Source organism: Plecotus auritus (genome assembly GCF_963455305.1).
Source record: "Plecotus auritus genome assembly, chromosome: 12".
Classification (NCBI taxonomy): Eukaryota; Metazoa; Chordata; class Mammalia; order Chiroptera; family Vespertilionidae; genus Plecotus; species Plecotus auritus.
This window is the reverse complement of record NC_137778.1, coordinates 8,985,458-9,006,605: the sequence shown is the minus strand read 5'-3', so window position 1 is coordinate 9,006,605 and position 21,148 is coordinate 8,985,458. Positions and strand designations below refer to the sequence as shown.

General features: G+C 43.4%; 1 protein-coding gene across 1 annotated transcript in view; it reads left to right on the top strand.

Annotated features, from left to right (window-relative positions):
- Nucleotides 1–3,557: 3,557 nt before the first annotated feature.
- Nucleotides 3,558–21,148, top strand: part of DSTYK (dual serine/threonine and tyrosine protein kinase) — a 55,672-nt gene continuing 38,081 nt past the window's right edge. The window contains exon 1 of the mRNA XM_080648906.1: nucleotides 3,558–3,960. Within this exon, the coding sequence (XP_080505032.1) occupies nucleotides 3,735–3,960 (226 nt within the window). The 5' untranslated portion in view covers nucleotides 3,558–3,734. The remainder of the gene's footprint in view (nucleotides 3,961–21,148) is intronic.

Sequence of the window (21,148 nt, the reverse complement as noted above, 5' to 3'; positions counted from 1 at the left end):
GGAAAAAAGTAGACCATCTTCATTAACTGCTGAACTCTCATCACTTTCTGGAAACACTTTCCTATACTAACATAAGTCCTCTCGTTATCATTCAAACACTTCTGCTCATCTATTTGTCCTTAGAATCGGATATCTGAATAAAATGTGTGTTTGCACTTTAGGTGATTGTGAGTTAGAAAGCGTTCATTGTCCTTCACGAGCATTAAGATTTCAAACAACACAAAACAAATGATCACCTTCCTCAGCAGATCAAAAATGGGGATGAGCCCTGGCCAGTGTGGCTTAGTTGGTTGGAGCGTCTCCTGTACACCAAAAGGTGGTGGGCTCAATTGCCCGTGAGGGCGCATACCCAGCTTTTAGGTTTGATCCCCAGTGTGCAGGAGGACCAATTGATGTTTCTCTCTCACATCGATGTTTTCTTCTCTTTCTTCCTTCCTCTCTTTAAAATAAATTTTAAAAATGGCAATGAGACATACTCACACATGTTAAAAGTTATGTATGTAGGTTAGTTATTGCAGCATTGTTCGTTAACACTAAAAGGCTGCAAAATATCTAATGGTCCATCGTTAGGGGATTGTTAAATAATCATTCCAATTCATATGGTAGTATATTATACAGTTAAAATAATAAGGCAGATCTTTATGTCCCGGTGTGAAAAAGTCTAGAAGGGCAGTATAGAGTTAGTATCGTAGGCTATCATTTGGGTTTAAAAATACATATTTATATAGTATCTATATCTGTAACAGTGGTTATCTCCTGGGAGGGAACGAGGTGACTGGAAGACAGCAAGTAAAAGGAAGACTTGCTTTTTCCTTGTGTACTATTTGAATTTCATACCACAGCCTTACTCATTTAAAAAATAAATATAAAGTACTAATGAATAGTTTTTCAAAGAATGAGCTCCATGACCTTTACCTGACACAATGCCCTCCCTGACTAACCCTTTGTATGCCGTGTCTATAGATGCTTGAAGAAATCATTTTTCGTGAGAATTTTCAACTGAAAATATTCAAGAACACCCGAATTGTAATATACTTACTTATTTTTAAATATATATTTTATTGATTTTTTACAGAGAGGAAGGGAGAGGGATAGAGAGTTAGAAACATCGATGAGAGAGAAACATCAATCAGCTGCCTCCTGCACACCCCCTACTGGGGATGTGCCCCCAACCAAGGTACATGCCCTTGACCAGAATCGAACCTGGGACCCTTGAGTCTGCAGGCCAACGCTCTATCCACTGAGCCAAACTGGCTAGGGCTAATATATTTATTTTTATAATATTCATTGCAAATTGATTTTTTAAAAATTAAATTCAAAATATCGTGGTATGGCTGAAACCGGTTTGGCTCAGTGGATAGAGCGTCGGCCTGCGGACTGAAGGGTCCCGGGTTCGATTCCGGTCAAGGGCATGTACCTTGGTTGCGGGCACATCCCCAGTGGGGGGTGTGCAGGAGGCAGCTGATCGATGTTTCTCTCTCATCGATGTTTCTGGCTCTCTATCCCTCTCCCTTCCTCTCTGTAAAAAATCAATAAAATATATATATATAAAAATATTGTGGTATGTAGGGATGGTTTTCGTTTTGGACACGTGGCAGTTAACTGGTTAATTCTGCCTATCCAAATTTTCCTCCATCTTCCGTAGATATTAATTTCCTATTCCTTTTCTGGACAATTCCAGCTCAAGTACGCTCTCATCTGATCTTCTTTGCTAGAAATTATTTTGTGTCGCAAGTCATCATACATTGCTTTGTTCCAGTGCTTCTTCATTTTTAAGAATAATATCAACCCTCTTGTATCAAACTCTCCATTTTGTATTTCCCTTTTTGTTTCACTGAGCCTTTTTATGGGTTGTCTGTGGGGTCTTGCAAAGATGAGGAATGGCCAGTGAAGAATATGTGAGCAAGTAGAAGGGAGTACATGAGAAGGAGCTTCAGGCTCCCTCTTTGCCAGGACCCTTCAAAGGCATTTACCAAATAGAGATTATGTGAACCAGAGACCCCTTTTTATAACATGCTAGAAAGATAAAGCCTTCACATTTTACATGGAACTAATCCAATGATCGTGACAGGACTTAGCTAGGAGTACCTGCACCCAAGGGATGAGATGTTGGGAGACAGAAGCAAAGATTTTAAAGCAAGAGTTAAAATTTTAGAGCCCCAAAGGGCTTGAAGATCAACTAGTCAAAACCCTTACTTCATAGGTCCCTAGCAAGGCACTGGGGGAGTTCAGACTCAAACTACAGTCTCTTTAAGTTCAGTTGAGGAACTACATTATTCAGGCTGTCAGAATAATTGTAGTCCAATTATTACAGTAAGTCTGGCTTGGGTGAAATATGGGGTCTTTTCACATCAAGAAAGACAGGAGGGCCCAAACTGGTTTGGCTAGTGGATAGAGCGTCGGCCTGCGGACTGAAGGGTCCCGGGTTCGATTCCAGTCAAGGGCATGTACCTTGGTTGCGGGCACATCCCCAGTGGGGGGTGTGCAGGAGGCAGCTGATCGATGTTTCTCTCTCATCCATGTTTCTAACTCTCTATCCCTCTCTCTTCCTCTCTGTAAAAAAATCAATAAAATATATTTAAAAAAAAAAAAAAAGAAAGACAGGAGGGTTCTGTGCCTAGAGAAGAGGGGAGAGAAAGCAGGAGGCGAAAAAGAGGTGGTTGTCAAGTTTTGTCTCCTCTGTATTTGTGTTCTGGGCTCCTCGACAGTCCGTGTGAATAAAAGTGTTTTATATTAGCAGAAGCCAAATTAAGATAATTAGAACCTGTTTGGAAGGCTACAAACCTCAACTTCCCTTTAACCAGCTCTCTACTTCAAGAAACCAAACGAGCTCCAGTTTAAAGGTCTTTAATGAGCCCTTCACACACCCCTTTCCCACACTTGGAGAGGAAAGTCAGAAAAGGAGCAGGAGCCCTAGCCGGTTGCTCAGTGGATAGAGCGTAGGACTGCGGACTGAAGGATCGGGGTTAGATTTGGGGAGCACATGCCTGGGTTGCGGGCTTGATCCCCAGTGGAAGGCATGCAGGAGGCAGCTGATTAGTGCTTCTCTCTCATAATTGTTTCTCTCTTTCTCCCTCTCCCTTCTTCTCTGAATTAAATAAAAATACATTTAAAAAAAGAAAAATAAAAGAAAAGGAGGAAACACAAACATGAGGGATTTCCCTACTTCCAGGGTATTTTTACCCAGATCCCCAGTATCTTCTGTATTCGGAAATTCAGAGCCATTAGGGTAACCATGGAGATATTACTGGCTTCGGTCCTGTTTCCTTCATTTTCTTTGCTATTAGAAGCTTTCTGTAAGGCACCCCACTTCTGCTGGCGTCCGGGTCCTGCAGCTCCTCTCTCTGCTCAGAGACACACATGCAGGGAGCAGGAACACGTTTGTAAGCGAGGAGAGCGTGTAAGCAGCAGAACGAGTGAGGTCCATAACAAAAGGGAATGAATACCATTCACAAGCAGCGGATTTGGACTACAAGTCCCAGGAGACACCGCAGTCACGGCGCGTTCCAACGATCCTTCCCTCGCTCTTCTGGATCGTGGAGATAAAGGTTCCGTTCGCGGCGCACTGCAGTATGGTCTGTTTTTAACCGCGTTGACGGAGTGCGGAGCCCGGCCGATTGCAGGCGGGGGCGTTAGGAGGCGGATTCCTCCTCCCTCCAGCACTGGGGGGCGGGGAGAAGGGAAGCCGGGCCAGCGGGCTGGGGACGGAGCCCCGAAGACAGCGGGCTGAGGAGATGGAGGGCGACGGGGTGCGGTGGGGGAGCGAGCCGCTGTCGGGTCCTGGCCCGGGCGGCGGCGGCGGAATGATCCGGGACCTGTGCCGCAGCTTCGGCCGCTACCGCCGCTACCTGGGACGGCTGCGGCAGAACCTGCGAGAAACCCAGAAATTCTTCCGCGACCTGCAGGGCTCCCACAGTCACAGTTGCCCCTCCTCCCCCACCGAGACCGGGTTGCAGGCGGGTAAGGAGGGCAGCCGCTAGGAGAGAGGGCCGAGAGGCCAGCGGGACGTGGACCGCACCCCTGCCCTGCAAAACAACTCCGGGGAGAGGTGGAAGGGGAGAAGGGCCGTGCGGCCCGGCCCGCGTGCCTGCACCGGCCGAATCCCAGATGCCCTGGGAGGGCATCCCTCCGGGTGGTGGGGAGAAGCGAAGGGGCGGCGTGGGCTCGGCCTGGGGTCCTGGGGGCGAGAGACGCACGAAGGCTGGCGTTCCCGGAGCTGGATCCCGGGGACCGGGCTGTGCGCGGGCGGGCGCGGAGGCCGGGTGTCGGGGAGGGCGGGGGTTAACCCGAGGAGTGCGGAAAGTTGCTCCGTGTTGGCGGCTGAGCCCCTGTGGCTCCGAGTCCCCGCTTAGGGATGGAGGGATGGAGGAGGGGCTGGAGGCAGGGTGCCCCGGGAGGCTGAGGAGGCCGGGGAACTATAGTGGATTGAGCGTGTGTTAGGCGTGTTTGATTATGTATGTGATAGGCGTGTTTGATTATGTGATAGGCGTGTTTGGTTATGTATGTGAAATGCTTTTGCACCAGTCGGGAGGCCACTCTGAAGTAAGGAATGGACTCACAATGGCCCTGGGGTCGCTAAAGGAGATGGTAGTTGATGGGTGGCATCGACTTGTCAGAGAAGTTGCTTGTGTTTATGGCGAAGTTAGGGAAGGGATTGTTTTTGGCCCTGAGACTTCTTGACACGGATTCTCTCTGGGATGTGGTAGAGGTCCTATAGCACTTAAAATTGCGCAGGGTCTTCGATCTTTCTTAGGTTCTTGTTTCCTCTGAAACTGCTTGTTATTGGTGGGGAACTGGAGGGTTTGCTTTGTTAATGACTGTATCTAACTAGGAAATAACCTAGGTTGGAAGGGATCCCATAAAGACGGATACCTTGGGGACAACATAGCAAAGAAAGTCAGTGGGGTTAATTTAGTGATTCAAACTTAAGTATGTATTAACATCAAATTAAAATAAAATATGTCTCCGGCTCTATTCCACAGATTGAATGAGTAAGTCTAGTGGGTGGGTCCTAAGGATCTAAAACATCTCTGGGGATCTGATACAAGTGGTCTGCAAATACACTTTAAGAAACACGAACCTGAGGCTGATAGCAGATTTGAACATGAGTCTCAGAATGGAACGAATTGTTAAACTCATCAGGGTTTCTGTATGGGGCCCTATATTTCCGAAGGTGCATGTTTAGTATCCTGAATTTGTCTGAGACTCCAGAAATGGTGATAAAAATAAGACAGTAAGATTCTGATAAGGTCCTTAGTGATACTATACTATTACATTTAATTAGCCTAGATGTAAATAAAAAGACTATTTTACTTCATGGGATAAATGGGAGGAGGAGGATGACTTGTGTCAGGGAGGAGGAGATTCCTCCTCGCCCCCTTCTTTAGTTCCAGGGCTGGACTCATAATAAAATAATAAAATTGATACAAGACTAAATTAACAGGAGAAAAAAACAGTTTAATAGGTGCACATAGGAGAACGATAATATGATCAGATCATAAAATGAGGCTCAAAATAGCCAATCGGACACCTTTAAAAAAAAATTCTCACCAGAGAATGTGTTTTATTGATTTTTAGAGAGTGAAACATCCATCGGTTGCCTCCCATACGCTCCCGATTAGGGATTGAACCCAAAACCTAGGTATGTGCCCTGACCAGGAATCTAACCTGAAACCTTTTCCAAGTGAGCCACCCAGCCAGGACCAACGAGGCACCTTTTTGTATCTTGTAGCCAAAGAAACCAATGTGACAGATTGACAGAACAAAGCAAGTTAGTGCTTATTAGAAAGGAATCTAAGCAGAGTTTGGAATTGAGTAGTAAGTTAGTGAAGGCGTTACAGGGCTTGTTAATACAAGCTTTTGATTGGGTTTTTTAAACCCTTGTGATAAGATTGTCTCTGCCCTGTGGAGCTAGGAGGGTGCCTAGCACATGGGGACAGAGAGGTTAGGGTTTTCTTGTACAGGCTGTTCCTTAAGTAACTTTAATTCAAAATACTTAATCTGCCATCGTGGGCTATCTGGGATTGGCCTGCCCAGGGCCCCGACACGAGCTATGCTGAAATTGTGGTATTGACATCTGATGCCCAGAGATGTTCTGAAAATGGAGCAATACAGGGGACTGATTTCTGTGAGGCCATCAGAAAACAGCTGGTTGGAAGGGCTCAGGATTTTAGCCACGATCCCCAGGGTGTGTACTTTGACCCTCTCCCTTAGCAGTGCTTTCCCCGCTCACAGGGTTTTCTTAGAGCTTATCTAATAAAACAGCGCAAAACAAAAGACCCTCTATTGCTCTTGTTTTATAACAACTCTTTATTCTTGAGTTACTACTGAAAAGAAACAGAGAGTAGATACACCTCGCAGGGATGGAGGTTTTCAAGGTATCTGGGTTGGCTCTTGTTTTTATCCTTTAAAAGTCAATTTACGAATACAAAGGCACCTTTTGCATGTTGCCTCATTGGCTTTTCTAGTCCACTGCATGGTGAACCATTCCTAGCGTTTTTAACTCTCTTCACCCTCTGTCCACCCGAAATAAAAGCAAAGAGAGGCTACAGATGACAGCACTGGGAGCAATTTGATTTTGTTCCATGAAATGCTTCAGTTCCTGTCAGTGTGAGTTTTATCTTTGGAGGGGAAATTAGTGAGGTAGCACTCCTACTCGTATGTATATTTTGGGGTGCCATTTCCCCAGCTGTGTAGGTAATTGTGTTAGAAAGGAGGAACCACCCTTAAGAGACAAGTAGCTCTTGTTCTCTCCTTTTTATAGGCTATCTTTGCAGGGTCATGTTCATTCGGAGACCGTCTCGACTTTCTTTTGCGAATGTTGGTTTCTCATTAGTAGGAACTTAAAATGTTAAGAGAAGGGACACTCGATTTAAAAGAAAAGTTTTTATAGAAAAAGAGAAAGGGGGAGGAGGGGAGAAATATCGATGTGAAAGAGAAACATCGATTGGCTGCCTCCAGCACTCACCCTGACCAGGATTGAGCCTGAAACTTGGACACATGCCCTGACCAGGAATCCAACCAGCCACTTTTCAGTGCACGGATGACACTCAACCACCTGAGCCACGCTGGTCAGGGCGGGACACTCAATTTTTCACCTAATGAACCTTGAGAAGGTTTTAAGGTCATATCCGGATGGGGCGGGTGCTTCTGGGTTGGATATAGTATGGTATTTGAGCAACTGAAGATCATGGATTTACTCTGTTTTTATTATTTCACTTTTAACCACAAATTAGATGGGAAGGACCCCAAAATGATGCTTCCTTCTTACTTTTGACAGCTTTGCATTCACTGGAGGCAGTGTACATACGGGTGTTGCAAACATAGGTTTACAGTTGCTCATATGGAAAATAATACAATAATTAATAAATAACAATACAAGGATAAACTGTTTCAGGGACTCACAACTGTAAGCTTACTTTTGCTCCACCCTGTATATAATGCACATGATGTTTTAGAAGTTAAATAAAATAGATGACATAGAACTCTAAAATGAGAGTAGCTTGGACTGTAACAAAGAAAACTGAATTATAAGTGAAATTTCCTTAATTGAGTTTCTCTGTGGCCTTCTTTTCACCTAACTATAAGGTCGGAGAGCTCCTCTGTCCGTCAATTTTAACTGTCTTCACCCTCTGTCCACCCGAAATAAAAGCAGAGAGAGGGTGAGAAGTAATGAGAGAAAGGCTTTGAGCACTTCTGAAAAAGGCAGATGGACTGTTACAGTAGCAAAGGGAAAACTGCTTTTCTTTTTAGATCCTCTGGAGTTCCTAGCTCTTGCAATGGGTCATAAATCTCTCAATTTTAAGAAACCAGAATGACTCAAATGTGTCTAATTGGAATGTTCTAGTGTCCTGCATTCCCTCAGTCCTGACTCCCACTCCTATTGACTGAATGACCTTGGGCAAATCACAGCTATGCTGGGCCAGTTTCCTCATCAGGAAATGGGGATTATGGTAATAGCACTTGCCTTCAGGGTTGTGGGGAGTTATATGTGTTTAGAGCAGTGTCTGGTACTGCTGTCTAACTATTTGCTATTATTCAATAAACTTTCGAGTGCCTGGTTTAGAGGATAAAGAGTCAAAGACATTGGCCTTGGCCTTGGATTAGTGGAAATCAGTCTTTCCCTTTTACATTTTTCTCCTAAGAAAGAAAAAAAAATTATATACAATAGTCAACATTATCAAGTACCTATTTGTTTATGTTGGATGAGAGATGAAAAGGAAGACCTGAACTTGGTCCTCTAGAAAAGTATAATCTGATCTCAACCATATGCACACTTAATGCGTAAAGCAGAAAAATGGCAGAAAGCTGAGGTATTGTAGGCGTTTTATGTGAGTTATGATTCTTTTTAGAGCTCTTTGCCTTTGGTTAGCCAACAGCTTGACTTCTCCCACATTCTTCACCCTCTTTTTTGTCACAACTAGTATAAACTGGTTGCCAGAATTAAAAAGAAGAGGAAAAACACTAGTGCACTTATTTAAGTAGACATTTTTCTTGAACTCCTTAGCCAGGGGTGGGCAAACCTTTTGACTCGAGGGCCACAATGGGTTCTTAAACTGGACCGGAGGGCCGGAACAAAAGCATGGATGGAGTGTTTGTGTGAACTAATATAAATTCAAAGTAAAGGAGCGGAGGGGAGAGCAAGAGAACCCTCTGCTCTTTCGGCTCCGCAGGCCGGATAGAACAGCCGAACGGGCCGGATCCGGCCCGCGGGCCGTAATTTGCCCACGGCTGCCTTAGACAGAAATTGGTATGGATAATAAAGTTTAAGTGGCAGAGTGACATTTGGGCAAGGGACAGAAAGTTTCTTTCCAGCCTGGATGTATAGAACTGCCATCTGCATGGGGTTGGGGGTGGGGAGAAGTTGGGGTTTGGGGATGGAAGAGAAAGAGATGGGTTGGTGTGCTTTCTAGTAGTTTGCCATAGTCTGTGTAGAGGAGCTGGCTCAGCATCCTCCTATATAATAAAAGGCTAATATGCACATCGACCGAATGGCCGAAAGACTGGTCGCTGTGATGCACACTGACCACCAGGGGCAGACACTCAATGCAGGAGCTGCCCCCTGGTGGTCAGTGCACTCCCCCTGTGGCCAGGCTTACGTACAGGCTGGTGAGTGCAGCGGTGGTCGCGGGAGCCTCTCCCATCTCCGCGGCAGTGCTAAGGATGTCCAACTGATGACTTATGGGCCTAAGCTGTCAGTTGGACATCCCCTGAGGGCTCCTGGACTGTGAGAGGGCACAGGCCGGGCTGAGGGACCCCTCCAAGTGCACGAGTTTTGTGCATCGGGTCTCTAGTTTCAATATAAGCTCAGCAGAGATGGTGTAATTGTGGTTCTCACTACTTATATTATCTTAGATGAATAAAACCCTCTTTCTCCAAGTACATCTAAAACTTTCATTTTCTCTCTCAGTTTTCTTCCTGGATGGAAGCAGCATGTAGTGGTCAGAAGCAAGCCCAAGCATTTGCATCAGACTTGGGTTCCTGTTCTAGTTCAGCCTCTTATTAATGGTGTGGCCTGGGGCAAGTTACTTAAACCTATTTGAGTCTTGGTTTCTTCATATGTAAAATGGGAGTGGTACAGAATGCCACTTATTTTATAATTGCATCTACATGAAATGCCCAGAATAGGCCAATTCATAAAGAGAGAAAGTAGATCAGTGATTACCAGGGGATGGGGAGAGAAAAGTGAGAAGTGACTGCTAATGAGTATGGATTTCTTTGGGGGGAATGAAAGTGTTCTGGAATTAGATAGTAGTGTTGGTTGCACAATTCAGTGATATGTGAATTATCTAAATAAATAAATGGGAGTGATAATGTCTGCCTCACAAAGTCATTATGACCTTTAAAGACACTATACATCAAAGCACTCAGTGCAGGCATATAGTTAGTGTTAGTATATTAGTGTGTGTGTGTGTGTGTGTGTGTAGTTGATGAACAGTAGCTTAGGAAGTTGGAATATGATGGGTTAGGGGAAGAATCAGAGAAGCAGAAAGATAGAATGTGGGACAGAGCAGTTTTGAACAGGAACCAGACTTAGGCGCTGGTCTCTAAGCTCCAGTTCTGTTTCTGTGACTCCTCCCCTGTTCTTTCTGACCTGGCCATGGGAATATAAAATGCACCCTGGCAGGGGAGAGATCTTATTGCAAATGAGTCATAACCCAGGCTCCATAGCTTGTCATGGAACCATAATTTATTTCAGTGGAGATGTTATCTGATTGAGTATAATGTGACACTACCTATATCCAAGCCTTAGTCCCATGTCCATTCCCTAACATTTAGGGTGCCAGACCCCTCTTTGCTACCTCCTTGTCTCTGGGAGGATATGGCCTCCCCCCAAACAATGGCTTTTTGTGCCATTTTCCTTTACCACCTTTCCCCTTTCTAATCTGCCTTTCCGAGGATTATCTGTTTCCCATGGCACAGGGAAGCCCACAATGAAAAAGGTTGGGATAATTCTGCCTGCTCCTAAAAGATATTATTACCTTCAGTTATTACCATTTTCAGTGTTTACTGATTTCAATATGATTAATTCCTCAGCCTTGCAAGTAGTTTTAAAGAAAGCATAGATTTAAATAAAAATTCATTCTGATCTTTACATTTTGTTTTGTTCTGTCCACTTTGCCAGCATGCTCTTTATTTCTTCATACTTCTGTTATCTGACTCACTAGGTTAAGGGAAAAAAAACGATCTTCCTGCAGTAAATGTACTTCTCAAAAACAACCTTTTTAAAATAAAACCTTAAAAACATGTTATTGAAGTAAAGGGAAATATGAATTTCCCCTTATATCTGCTGCTTAATTCCTATAGGCTCAGCACATACTGATTATGCTTTTAATTATTTACTTCTTTCCATGATAGCTGTGGATATATTTATCTTATCCTTCTGACTAGATTGTGAATCCCTCAGGGTAAAGACTGTTTTTACTCATATTTGTATCCTACAATTTCTACCATAGTAGTGCTTTGTGCATAACAGACAAATATCTTTTCAATTATTTCCATGGCTAGTAGACTTTGGAATGATGTTGTTTCTACTTCAGAAGAGTTTTTCCCCCTAAAAGAAAATGCTTTTTGTAGATTTGCCCCATTTTGCTCTCTGGGCCCCTAAAAAAATAATGATGTGCATTTGATAGATGATTGACTAGGTTGGAGTTGCATTCTTTGCTAGTATCCCAGAGAACAATTTTCATGTCCCACAGAGTGAGTTGCATGCAGATATCCAGTATCAGAGCTTCGCCATGATTTAGGAAGTAAATTCCTAATACTCATTCACTAACAAACCTTTATTAATGCCTGATTGTACTGGATGCAGGACACATAATGAATGGTGAACCACTGTCCAAATAATTATATTACTCATTCCAAGTTGATGTTATGAAAGAAGGATTAGTGTTTCATCATGCTCCTTCTACTGGGTTTTCTACACATTGGTTACCTACTTAATTAACCATTAGCCGCCTTGGAGGGAGTAGGGATAAGGCATATGGGAAATTGTAAGATTGAATGGCATTGATAAAACAGGAGCTGACATGCTTTATTGACTTCCTGAAAGAAAACAGGAAAATTAGCTCCAAACTGTCTTTTTTTTTTTTTTTCAATCCTTACCCGAGGATATTTTTCTATTGATTTTTAGAGAGAGTGGGAGGGGAAGAGACAGAGAAACATCGATGTGAGAGAGACACATTGGCTGGTTGCCTCCTGAACGTGCCCTGACCAGCGCCTGGGCTGGGGAATAGCCTGCAACCGAGGTACATGCCCTTGACTGGAATTGAACCCGAGACCCTTCAGTCCGCAGGCCGACGCTCCATCCACTGAGCCAAACCGGCCAGGACCCAAACTCTTTTATGGAGTAATTATAATTATCTTGTTTGTATGATTCAAAAGCAGTCTCACCCCTGGGACTGCACCTGCAACCCAGGCATGTTGACCAGGAGCAAACCCATGACCTTTCAGTATACGGGACCTGCTTCAACCAGCCGAGCCACACTGGCCAGGGCTTGTGATGATTATTGTTAGAGTGTTTGTCATCTTCATATCTTTCTCAGAGGTTACTCACAAGGAAGCCAGTATGAAGAGTATGAGGTGTGTGGGTGCATGTGTTTTTTTCTTAACAGTTTGTTTATTTTTTATTAAAATTTAAAAATTGATTTGAGAGAGAGAGGAGAGAGAGAGAGAAACATCGATTTGTTGTTCCACTTATTTATGCATTTATTGGTTGATTCTTTTTTTTTTAAAAATATATTTTATTGATTTTTTACAGAGAGGAAGGGAGGGGGATAGAGAGTTAGAAACATCGATGAGAGCAAAATATTGACCAGCTGCCTCCTGCACACCTCCTAGTGGGGATATGCCTGCAACCAAGGTACATGCCTTTGACCGGAATTGAACCTGGGACCTCTCAGTCCGCAGGCTGACACTCTAGCCACTGAGCCAAACCAGTCAGGGCTCATTGGTTGATTCTTGTATGTGCCATGACTGGGATTGAACCCACATACGTAGTTTTTAAGAAAGCATGGATTTGGCATATCGGGATGACCCTCTGAGCTACCCAGCTAGGACTTTCCTAACAGTTTTAAGACCTAAGGTAAAATTTGTTCCTTACTTCTTGTAGGAAAATAGTTCACCTCTAGGAATGATAGGTTTTGCTTCCTATATGGGAATCTGAATGCTGTCATTCATAACGAGCACAGAGGGTGAATCCATGTGGAAGATGCAGTTTTTCGTTATTTCTTAAAAGTATATTTTTAAATTGATTTCAGAGAGGGAGAAAGAGATAGAAATACCAATGATGAGAGAGAATCATCGATTGGCTGCCTCCTGCATGCCCCACACTGGGGATCGAGCCCACAACCTGGACATATGGCCCGACTGAGAATTGAACCCTGACCTCCTGGTTCAAAGGTCGATGCTCAACCACTGAGCCACTCTGGCTGGGCCAGTTTTTCGTTTTTGACCTTCCAAGGTCTGACTGGAGTCCCTGTGGGATTTCCAGTCTAAGTTTAGTCCACCTCATGCTTGAAATTTATTCTTTGCCAAATGGGGAGGCTGGTAATCTTGGGTATCCTGGAACTTGCCACCTTAACAGAGAGAACCAGATGTAGCAGTGGCTGAGATATGTGCCCTCTTGCTTAGAGCTATAAACCAGCCATATATAATATTCCTCCAAAGTCCAAACCAGAACCGAAGGAAAGTTGGCCAATGCATGGGAGGGGGGACCCATTAGTGTCCCCGATGGCCCACAGTTGCAGGGCCTGCCATGGGGCGCAGTAGTGCCTGTTTTTGTCTCCTTAGCAGGCAGTGTGAGTGATTTGGACGCATGCCCCAGCCTTGTGCCCTGTGGCTGTGGGAACCTTTGACTACAATTCTCTTTGGAGTTGGGCCTCTATAATGTGTTTCCGTTCCTTGGGGTGGTGGTTTCTGGGCAGGAACATGGGAAGTAGGACTTGAAGGTTGTTTTTCTTTTCACTTGTTTAACTAATAATGCATCACAAACTATCCCAAAGAATTATGATAGGTCATGTAGTCATAAAAGCCTTTTATTTTAAAACGAAAACCTCACATTTCTTTTAAAAAATACTTTTATTCCTTTTCTTTAACTCAGATGTAAAGTAGGTCTAACTGTAGCTTCATCAGATTAAGAGTTTTAAAGCCTTATTTATGCTGGACAAAATTTTATCTTAGCGTATTTAACCTTTTCAGTCTATATTATGTGGAGAGGATTCTTTTTAATTGATTTTTTTTTTTTTTTAATAGAGAGAGGAAGAGGGGGAGGGAAGAGGCGGAGAAGGAGGAGAGGAAGAGAGAGAAACATCAATCGGCTGCCTTCTGTGTGTGTGCCCAGACTGAGGATCGAACCCACAATCTAGGGATGTGCTCCGATGAATTAGAACCTGCCACCTTTTGATGTGGAGGACAACACTCCAGTTAACTGAGCCACACAAGCCAGGGCTCCCAGATTTTTTTTTTTTTTTTTTTTTATCAAGACAAACTTTTCAGAGCAAAGACCAAGGCCCTGTCATAAATATAGCTAGATTATAAGATTTATTTGAATAAAAACTTTATTTAAATTAGAGAGACAGTGACTGAACCAAAATGAAGTTTACTTTTTAGTAATATGCTGCACAACATACTCTAGCCTTAACTTTTAACATTATGGAGCTATCTAGGTACAAGGAAAGAATGTAGGGGAAACAGTATTCTTCTGGCATACAAGAGCCCCACTGTCGAAACCCATTTCAGTTTCTCCGGATTGAACCATTTCCTGTTCTGCTGGCTCTCATTCCATGTGGTAAATGGAGGCGTGCCACTGCTCCACCTTGGGAAAGTGGTTTGTTGGTAGAGAAGTGATTTGCTAGTATCTGGTAAGAAGGAGGGCTGCGTCCAGAAGTGGAGGTGTATTCCCCACCTCTGAGTAATCGGAGGCACTACTGTAGGCAGTCCAAGGTCAAGTTCTTCTGGTGGGTTCTTGTTCTGTGAACTGGATAGTTATAGCAACTTTTATCGGAGTGTCCTGACCTGGAGCATGATGTTTGTCTCTACTGCTTAGCCTTGAGGATTTGGATTCTAAATCTGACCCTGAACTACTTAGATTAGTGCCTTGAACTCCCCTGACTCTAATCTGGCAGCAGTAAACCTTCACAGGAAGATTGAGGAGGCAGAAAGTAACGTGCAGGGCAAAAGTGCAGACAGCGAAGAAACTTACTGTTTAAATTCTATTATTGCCGTATTTAATGCATTTTTAACCTGCTGGGTTTGGTTTGTTTTGTCAAGTAAAATTCTCTCTCTTTTTTTTTAAAAATATATTTTATTAATTTTTTTACAGAGAGGAAGAGAGAGGGATAGAGAGTTAGAAACATCGATGAGAGAGACATCGATCAGCTGCCTCCTGCACGCCCCCTACTGGGGATGTGCCCGCAACCCAGGTACATGCCCTTGACCGGTATCGAACCTGGGACCCTTCAGTCCACAGGCCGACGCTCTATCCACTGAGCCAAACCGGTTAGGGCTAAAATTCTATCTCTTGATGTCTTTCTCCTCTGAGATCCAGAACTGCGTCACTTTGCTAGGCATCCTTTTGGCTCATTTTAAAAAAATTATTTTGAAACAATTTCAAACAAACATAAATCTGGCCAGATCAGTACAAAGAGCTCTCACACTACTTCATGCAGATTCCCCAGTTGTTAACATTTTATTGCATTGGCTCCATCACCCAATATCTATCTCTCCATGATGTCTACTCATTTTCTGGAAGGTTTGAAAGCAAGCTCTAAGTAGGTTGTCTTATCTCCTGTAAACACTCCAGTGTACATACCAGCATACAACGCCCCCAAATCAGGATGTTAACATTGACTCACTGCTACCATCCAGTCCAGAGATCCCATTCAGACGTTGCCAACTGTCCCAATAATGTCTATTTTTCTTTTTGATCCAGGGTCCTGTCCAGGAGTACATGTTGCATTTAGGTGTCATGTCACTCCTCCTCCTTCCCCTGGCCTTTATTATATCTTTGATAGGTTTAAAGAGTTGGTTTTACTTTGTGTAGGATGACCCTCCACATGGATCTATCTGTTGTTTCCTCATGACCAGACTTGGGTCATGAGCTTTTAGCAGGATTAGGCACAGAAATGATGTGGTGTGCATGGTGTCAGCCCACCCCACTCCTGGAGACATTAAGCTTGGTCATTGGTCATGTTACTGTCCTCTAGGTTTTCACCTTAAAGTCACCATTTTCCTCTTTGCAGTCAATGTTTTGGGGGGAGGTGTTCTAAGATTTCACTGATAATCCTGTTCCTGATATACCACCAGATGTAGCATCTACTTGGTCTATTGACAACTGCCATCTGCCTCAGTGGCGGTTTTTATAGTTATCATGTATCTCTTAGTTGGTATTCAGTGTCAAGGAAGAGCTCTCCTTTTCCTTTGTTTATCTGTTTATATCAGTCTGCACTTGAGAGTTTTTTCAATGGATTTTAATCTGTTATCATTAAAAAATTTTTTTCAAGCTTATATTGTTCTTGATTTGGTCTGTGAGCCCCCGTTTGAGCTGGCTCCTGCGATCATGCTTATGGTTACTAGTTATAAGATGCTGCCTTCCAAATGACAGAAACTAAGCCCTTGGTGAAGCCTGGGGTCCTTCTTCGAGGAGCCGCTTCCATCCCTGCATCTTGTAAATCCCGGCCTCAGCTGCCAGCGGCCTTTGTGCTCCCTCTGCAGCATGCCCAGCCTCAGGAGCAGCTTCACCCGAAAGGAGCTTGTCAGCAGGCTGCCGAGTGCGTCTCTTCATTTCTCATGGCTTCCAGAGGCTATAACGTTGGAGGCAGAGGCGCTCTCGCTTCCCTGGTGCCAGGACAGCGTATTTCTTTAAAACTATCAGAGATGCCCATCAGGTAGGAGAACTTCAGTGACATTCCTGCCAGCTTGACTTTTCAGCTTTCAATACAAGCTTGGCTTCTTGAGTACATTTCAATCTCTAATCTCTAAAAACCAGCCCTTTCAACCAAAATATTGTGTACTGAAGTTTCTGAAACCCAGACTACCTACACATATGTTTCCTTAAAGGGGTGCTTACTCCAATTCAGAATCCTTTAAATTTAGCTCAAGGTCAGAGAGCTTGTTGAGGAATGATAAATGTTTCTTAGCAGAATTATTTCTCTCTCAGCTCCTGGGATTTTTGTAGCTCAATACTTTGAAGCGTGTAGGAGAATTGATTGTAGTAGAAAGACTACAAGCTTCACTTCTCAACTTAGGATTTATCCTTTACTCTTGGCACATGTAATTAATAAGAAATAAAACATCGCCGAAGCCGGTTTGGCTCAGTGGATAGAGCGTTGGCCTGCGGACTGAAGGGTCCCGGGTTCGATTCCGGTCAAGGGCATGTACCTTGGTTGCGGGCACATCCCCAGTGGGAGGTGTGCAGGAGGCAGCTGATCGATGTTTCTCTCTCATCGATGTTTCTAACTCTCTATCCCTCTCCCTTCTTCTGTAAAATATCAATAAAAAAAAAAAAAGAAATAAAACATCACTATTTGTGGAAATGTATATTTGTGTTACTGATTACTTCAGTGAATTATAAAATCCTTTGTATTTTCATTCACTTTCAGAGAGGATTGTATGTTTAATGTTAAAAGTGAGGTAAAAAACTTGACTGAAGGAGGAAATCCTTGCGTACCAGGAACAAAGATCGCAGTAGGAACTGTTGAGATCTGAATGAATTGTGAAGGCCCATGAGTTCAATAGTATGAGGCAAAGGCAGAGTCCCATTTCATTCGCTTCATTGAATGCCTTCCTAGCTTGGCCATAGACTGCACCTTACCCTGGCCTTCACGCACCTCTTGAATGTAATACTGATGATGGAAAACTGGCAAGGAGGAGAGTGTGGTAAACTCCATTGCCCTTACTCCAAAACAGTTTAAAGTACCTATTCTAATGGGCAGTGGAGACATAAAAAGGCCATTAGTATTCCTTCTCTCCAGTTCTTCCTTTTTAGAATAGTCTTAACCTCAGACCCAAAGGATAATACACACTGACTGGGAAGAGGAGCATTACAATTTTTCTGAAAAGCACCTACAGACTCTTACAGGAAAAAGACTCTAGAGACCTTAGAATAACAATAATTTTTAAAAATGTACACCAGCTAGTAGTAATACTGTGTTTCCCCCCAAGCTTTGTTTCTGGTTTTGGGCAATTTTCGTAGTGACTGTCAGTCTGCTTTAAATTGGGTTCGGGGCAGTTTTCATAGTGGCTCTGTCAGTCTGCTTCCATTGGGGTTCTACAATTACTAAGTTGTGTTTCGTGCAGATTGGGAAAACGTGGTAGAGGGTGTAGGGGAGGAAAAATGTCTCTATTCAGTTAGGGTCTCGAAGCTGGGCCTAACACCTAAATTGATGTAGGACAGATTAACAGGAGAAAAGCACATGCATCTTATTAAATTTTCCTCGTATTTGGGAGTCCTCATAAGAGAATGAAGACCCAAAGAAGCGGAGTTGAACATTTACTGAATTGGATAAAGAGAAGTAAATTTGAAAACATGACAAGACACAGGGGCTTGGGCTAGGGCAGTTAATGGTGGAAAAGTAGGAAGACAAAGGGTGGTTTAACAAGGCTTATTTGTACAGATTTTTCATGGCCTTGACTCCTGGTCTCTGGTGATAAGAATGTTGCTTTCCTTCTGGTCTAAGGAGGACATTTGCCAGATGGGGGTTTTATCTCCTGCTTTCAGGAAGAAAAAGGGGAGGTCAGAGCGCTCTTCTTAAACCTGCTGTGTGCCAGTACCTTTAGTTCAAAATAATCCTTATGCCAAAGTGGCATATTTTGGGATGGCATATTCTGCCACCCTTCAGGGGTATGGTCTGCGACTAAGTAATAACCTGGTGGTTGGTTCAGAACCAGTCTCCCAGAATGTGGCACTTGGGCATGTGAACTATTTTGAGCTGAAGGCCATGAAGGTCCAATGACATAGAGCTTTTTTTAACCTACCCCTTATCTGTCCAAAAGAATTTAAATAGAGGGCCTGGTCTAGGAAGAGAACTATCACACTGTTAGCCACGAGTATGGGTAGGTGTAGTGGTCTGGGGAAGCTTGGGAAGGCCTGGAGATTGAAGTCCTCTCTGAGTTCCATTGTCTCTGAATGGCCTGGCAAACATTTGTTTACCAAACTTTTGCTCTTCCCATCCTCCTAAAAATTGTCTTCCTGACCTTTGAAGTCCCAGACCTTATCTCAGTAAGGCAAATAAATCTCAATTGCCGACTGCCTGTGAGTCTCATATGCTTATGGGGGTCCTGTACTCATAGGCAATTACTCCTGTTAATGTGTCTTACACTAATTTGATTGTTAGACCAGCCAAAGAATCTCGAAGGGTAGAAGGAAAAGTTTTCCTCCCCTACACTGGTCCCCTGAGACCTAGGTATAGCTCCTGCACTGCCCTGTGTTCCACCTTTTATTTGCCTAGATACATGGAGAAACATGGGCTCTTTTTTTTTTTTTAAAAGCTGTTTCCTATAAATTTTGACTGTTATCTATAAATAGGGATAATAATATTCATTCTCTGCTAGAATCAGGAACATTAAATGAGATAAGGCAATTCAAGTTATGTACTTAGAAAGGGTAGAGTTAAATGTTACCGTGGGAGGAAAAATAATTCCTCTACCCTTCTAGGTTCTTGGTGGAGACTCTCCCCTTCCCCCCCATAATAAAGAGACATTAACAGGAGAAAAACAAACAGAAATTTGATAATATGCATACCTCCTGTATACGTGGGAGAAACTCAGGAAAACTGAGTAATTCTGAAATGGTCTAAGAGTTAACACTTTAAATATCATCTTCAGCTAAAGACAGATGTTGTTGGGGGGTGGGTAGTTATGGGATGTTACCAGGAAAAGCATAGTACACAAGGGTAAGGTTATTAATGCAGATCTAAGCTTTCCCTTCTTCATTGATAAGAATGTTTAGAGATTTAGAGTCATCTTTTTCTGCTACCGAGAGGAAGATATCCTTACAAATAGAGATTTCCCTTATAAATGTTTCTTACAAAAGGGTAACTTCTGCTCAGTTTTCAGAGCTTCACCCAAGTCTGCTATTTCTTAAAAATAACCAGCTAAAAATCAATCAACATGCCAGAGGCATTATGGGGCGGTATATTTTGCTCCCCTTCATTATCTAAAACAAATTAACAAAATGGGTTGGTACTTTAGTTGCTCTTCTCCAAGTTTGAAAGCTTTGTTCAGAAGTACAGGTGACGCTTGAACAACGTCGGTTTGAACTGCTTGGGTCCACTTATACGTGCTTTTTTTCAATTGAACTGAGTGGGTCAGTTAAAACCCACTTTCAAGGGTCAACTGGCAGGTTGTTGGAGCCTGTAACCCTGACATTGTTCAAGGGCCAGCTCTAATCTCAATCAAGAAATTTGGTATTTAGGAACAACTGAGAGAAAAATAAGCTTTAGCTTGCACTTGAGTTTGAATTGACTTTTCCTGTAGCCAGAGTTGGCAGGGTTAATGTGCTCCAGCAGAGAAGCCCTACCGTTACCTTCTGGCAGCCCATATGCAGATGCTGTTATATTAATTACAAAGAAAACCCGATTAACTCAGAAGTCCTTTAACTGTCAGTGGGGCAGCTGCTCCACCTCTGAAGCAGGTTTTCTTCCTTCCTCCTCCGGTCTGTCTGCAGTTTCTCATCTGCTGTAGCGAACTGCTAACACTGCACGGTAGGTCCTCAGGGCCCCTGGCTAGTTCAGTCACGCTTTTGATCTGCAGTTCCAGTAGTGGCCCAGGGAGAGTGTGCATAATTAAATTCCCAGATAACTTAAGGTAAAAACAACCAGACCACCCAGCCCCTCAACTATTTTTCCTTCAACAGTTAAAACCTGATGGAATCCTGGAATTTTAGAACTGGAAAGGATGTTAAAGATGATCTAATCCCTTAGTTCAGAGATGAGAAATCCAAGGCTGAGAAAAATCGAGTTGCCAAGGTCACAGAGCTAATCAGCGGTGAAGCCGGGGACCAGGATCTCTCCCTTCTCCAGTGCTGTTTCCAATTGGATGCTGCACTGCTCCTCACTGAACCATGAACCATTTGCTGAGAGAATCAAGGAGTGAAACAGTCTAGTTTCACCTTCATTTCTCTCCACATCCTTGTTCAAATCTTGTAGACACATTGGAGATCAATAAAAAAGTTAAAGATTGCCCTAGCTCAGTGGATAGAGCATCGGCCTGTGGACTGAAGGGTCTTGGGTTCAATTCTGGTCAAAGGCACATGTCCAGGTTGTGGTCTCGATCCCCGGTGGGGGGCGTGCAGGAGGCAGCCTATCAATGATTCATCATTGATGTTTCTCTCCTCCCTTTCTCTCTGAAAGCAATAAAAAAATATTTTAAAGAAAGGTAAAGATTTGTAGGAGAAGCAAAGGGCTTAGATAATGAGGTATTGAAAAACCAGTGGTGATATCCATATAAGAGCTTTCTTCAGTGTCCATGGAAACAAAAATTAAAACTGGTTTCAATGTTGGCCCCTGGCCCATTGCACTGGTCTATGGCTGTTTGACACTAGTGGGTCTATTTGTAGTGACCGTTTTTGTCACTACAGAGATGTGTGTGTGTGTGGTGATTTGGGTCAGATGAACAATGGAGTGTCTGCTGTGGTTTTTGGCTCATGCAC